Source organism: Opisthorchis viverrini, assembly GCF_000715545.1.
Source record: "Opisthorchis viverrini unplaced genomic scaffold opera_v5_52, whole genome shotgun sequence".
NCBI classification, from domain to species: domain Eukaryota; kingdom Metazoa; phylum Platyhelminthes; class Trematoda; order Opisthorchiida; family Opisthorchiidae; genus Opisthorchis; species Opisthorchis viverrini.
In genome coordinates this window covers 214,977-218,758 of record NW_008751708.1, presented here as the reverse complement: position 1 = coordinate 218,758, position 3,782 = coordinate 214,977, and the positions used below count along the sequence as shown (strand labels likewise).

General features: G+C 42.4%; 1 protein-coding gene across 1 annotated transcript; it reads left to right on the top strand.

The window, feature by feature from the left end:
* Positions 1-676: 676 nt before the first annotated feature.
* T265_03561 (hypothetical protein) lies at positions 677-2,277 on the top strand (the record flags this gene model as incomplete). The annotated part of the gene is made up of 3 exons (XM_009168080.1): positions 677-745; positions 778-865; positions 902-2,277. The coding sequence occupies 3 exons, from the start codon at positions 677-679 to the stop codon at positions 2,275-2,277; spliced, it is 1,533 nt and encodes a 510-aa protein (XP_009166344.1).
* Between the last annotated feature and the right edge of the window lie 1,505 nt (positions 2,278-3,782).

Sequence of the window (3,782 nt, the reverse complement as noted above, 5' to 3'; positions counted from 1 at the left end):
CTAGTCATTTCTGGGGATTCTGCACCGCAGAGTTTCCACATTTCTGGCCCAGCAATAGATTAAATTAAACGTCATCACGCAGTGGTCATTATCCCCCAGCGGAGTTTTATTAACAACTGATTAAAGAAGACTCTTTCGTCGGTTAAAAGTAAATTCAGCAAAGATGGCATTTGGCCTGCGCGGTATCTGGTGGGCACTGCGAACTGTTGAGATCAAGCGTTTTGTTGAACGACTTTGGTGAGCGTCGATCCAAACTGTCCACTAGATCCGATGCACTGGAGTTCCGTTCAGGAGAGCTCTGGGGCGATACAATCACCTACCATTAAGAGACATGTGAAGAGGCAGCTGGAGAAGAAACGGTCAAGGGTTTGTATGGGGAAGTGGTTATCTTCCGATGAACAATAAGAAGAAATCCTTCAGGGGATTCTTGGGCGAAAGCCCTGATCTTGTGCATCAATCCATGGATCCGGTGGACGCGAGGAGAAAGGGTAGATTACGACGATAAGAAGAAAATCGGTTCATGATTCACAACTAACTAAGCCAATGAAAATAGCCGCGTCGTTAGGCCGTCTCCTGGAAGATGAATGAAGCGGTCGAATACAGAACACCGAAGCAACAAACTAACAGATTAATTAACTGATCTGTTGTCGTGGCGCTTGCTGGGCACCTTTTCAAAATGGACTCAGGTCCGGAAAATAAGTTACCGAACGAACAAGATAGTGAGGACAATGTCCAAAGTTTCCACGTAGGTTGATCAATTACGCACGTAAATGAAAGGGTGCTCAACAGCCAGAAACAACGGTAGGGATAAAGGATAACTCAAACACACTCGAACAAAGCGAATTTCATGGAACCACCGAAAAAAGTGAGTTGTGAAATTATCGTGCTTCATTTTTCTTAGCTTCATTCGTACCAGTAGATGCACGTCCACTTGTGGATGCCTCACCCGCCACTTCCGAATCGTCACTGAACAGAGGAAAATCAGAACCTAGTACCATATCAAATGAAGATGCAGAGGAGATAGTCCGAGGTGAATCAAAGGACACTTTTGATGAATACAATTTACTCGCAACGACCCAAACCAGCGATGATGAAGAAGAAAGCTCTGTTTCGAGACGTGCGCAAAACACATCTACAGATGAACAAACTTATCAGCCACAGGTACTCAATTTAGAGAACGGAACAATAAGCGGTACAGCGATTGAGCGTGATCGAACTGGCAGTGAAGCTTCTCTCCAATCAGCTAGCAAGCATGAGGCGAGACAAAGAGCACGAGAGGAGCTTATCGACCAGTACAGGCAGGCGGTTATGGACCACAAGGTGGCGCGGGAAGCGAACCTTCAACTGCAGACCAAACTAGCTGAATACTTCCGTAGAAAAAAAGCCGACGCTGCCGAACAACAAAGTGGAGCATCTAGTATGGGTGGTAGTACGACAGATAATGTAGTAGATTACGAGCAGCGCTACAATAAATACATCTCTAGTTTAACAGAACTCAGGAATCAATATCAGAAAATGCAATCATCTTATCAGAAACAGATTGAGGAGTTGAAAGCTGTATGTGCTGAACGGCAAAAAGAAGTAGACGACGCCTATAGGGACTTCACAAATTACAAATATAACGTCGGGAAGAAGGCGCTGCATGGCCGTACAGGGCGACCGATCAACCCAAAGGACCTGCTTGCCATGTTGAATGCAGAGCAGAAGAAAGAGGCAATTGTGATGGAAGTCCGCCTAGAAAATATAAAACTCCGTAACGAAGTTGCTAAAATGGAGGCAATATTGAAGTCAAAAGAGGAGTTGGCCGAGGGTCTTCATTTAATTGATTTTGAACAGTTGAAAATAGAAAACCAAACCTACAATGAAAAGATAGAAGAAAGAAATGAGGAGCTTGCAAAACTGAAGAGAAAAATTGCAAGTACTGTACAAATTATGACGCACGTAAAGGAAAAACTTCAAGCAGTGCAATATGAGAATGCAAAACAGAGACAACGTTTGGCAATAGCTGACGCCGAGCTGACGTTTAACAGAGATCAGTTAGCTAAACTGAAGAAAGCTCGTGATCGCATCAGAATGGACAATTCTAAGCTCCGTCGTTCTTGCGGGTTGCTAGGCAAAACTGCTTTGCTGCTTAATTATGAAGACTCAGTGGATGCTGTCTTAGAGAAGAAGGCGGCACTTGAAGAGACCAAGAAAATCACAGCACAGTATCAAACACGCACAAAAAGTCTGATTGAAAAGATTGAAGGACGTGCGGAAAACATGGACAGACCTTGATGCATCAAAAAAACACAATCGTAATCGTACATCACAAAGGCAGTCCAAAAACCAAAGACGTTCTTTCGAAGATGCGCACAGCATTAAACCCATGTAGAGAACAGTACTCTGATTTTACCAGTGATAAAAACAGGAACTGTAGTTTGGTGGCGATAAAGAAGTTGTTTATCCGGTGAAAATTTGGTGATTTCTGACATATATTGATTTGGAGATTTTGGAGACTTACTTTAGCTGGTAATCATATGAAATATCCCAAAAATTTGTGCTGTAGTTTCCTCTAAAAGCAATTATCAAAAATAACAGTAGTAATACTGACGCTTCATCCAGCTCAGAAAAACAGAATACCAAACAAGCTTGCATTTTCATAGTAACTATTGCAACGCGCAATCAACATACGTAGACTCAAACCACCTAATTTCAACACAGCCTTATTTAAGTGGGATGATTGGTACATAAAACTGGGTGTGCGTATGCATATAGATGAGAATATTTGTCGTGCGGTCTGTCGCTTCTGGAAAGGGCTGAACTTCAATAGAATGGCTAAAGCTGTTTATGAGCAAAGGTGTTTACCTGTGTTTACCTTTAAGGCGCGTGTGAATCCACTATGCTGCGTCGATGTTTCTAGTATGAGATGCTGAAACCGTCTTTAGTACTTCCTACAGTGACAGGATAGCTCTCACCGGGGGCTCTAATATAGTGAAGTGAATTTGTATAAATGTATCTAAATATATCTACTGTCATTGTCTGAGGAGTTTGGTTGTTGATGACCTGATGGGTCATTCGGCCTCGACTATTTTTCGGGTGCGTGCGCCTGTTGAAATTCCACACATACTGAGTTGTCCGGACAAATGCCCAAGCAATGATTTTTGCAGACCCATGGGGAACAACGGAAGAATAGAAGTGATTATCTACCGTTATAGTTCTGTCTTTGTTTTTCTACAAGAGGTGAATAGAACTGGCCAAGACAGTTGCTTGGCTGACTATGGCTATAACCATGTCAGTCTGTTGTGGCTGTAGAAAGGAGGGCATAGAAAAAATATCAAGACTCTGTAGCTAGCCTAAGACGCTTGCATTCAAGGGTGAAACGAGCCCTCGCAGCAATCTTCCTGTGTAACTGTCGCGCTCATTTCGGGCGGTCAACAACAATGGCATGGGGTACATTTTAATATCATTGGACCAAACTGGGAACTAAACCGATGATTCTGCGACGAAAGGCAGAAAATTTTCAACTAGTTTCACAAACCATAACAAAACAGGTTTTTCCGATTAATAAATATTAAGGAACAATGATTTTGAGTACCGTTTTTAGTAGATTGACAGAATAACATTGAGGTTATAATGTCAGTTATCACCGTCCTAGTGCACCAAACACCGCCACCGTCTTGCTCTTCTGTGCTTGAAAACACATCATTGACGTTTTCTCTAATAGAGTTAGTAAGTGTGTACCAAATATGATTCTAGATGAAGACGGAAAAATAAAACATTACGTTAAAACTGAAGCACTG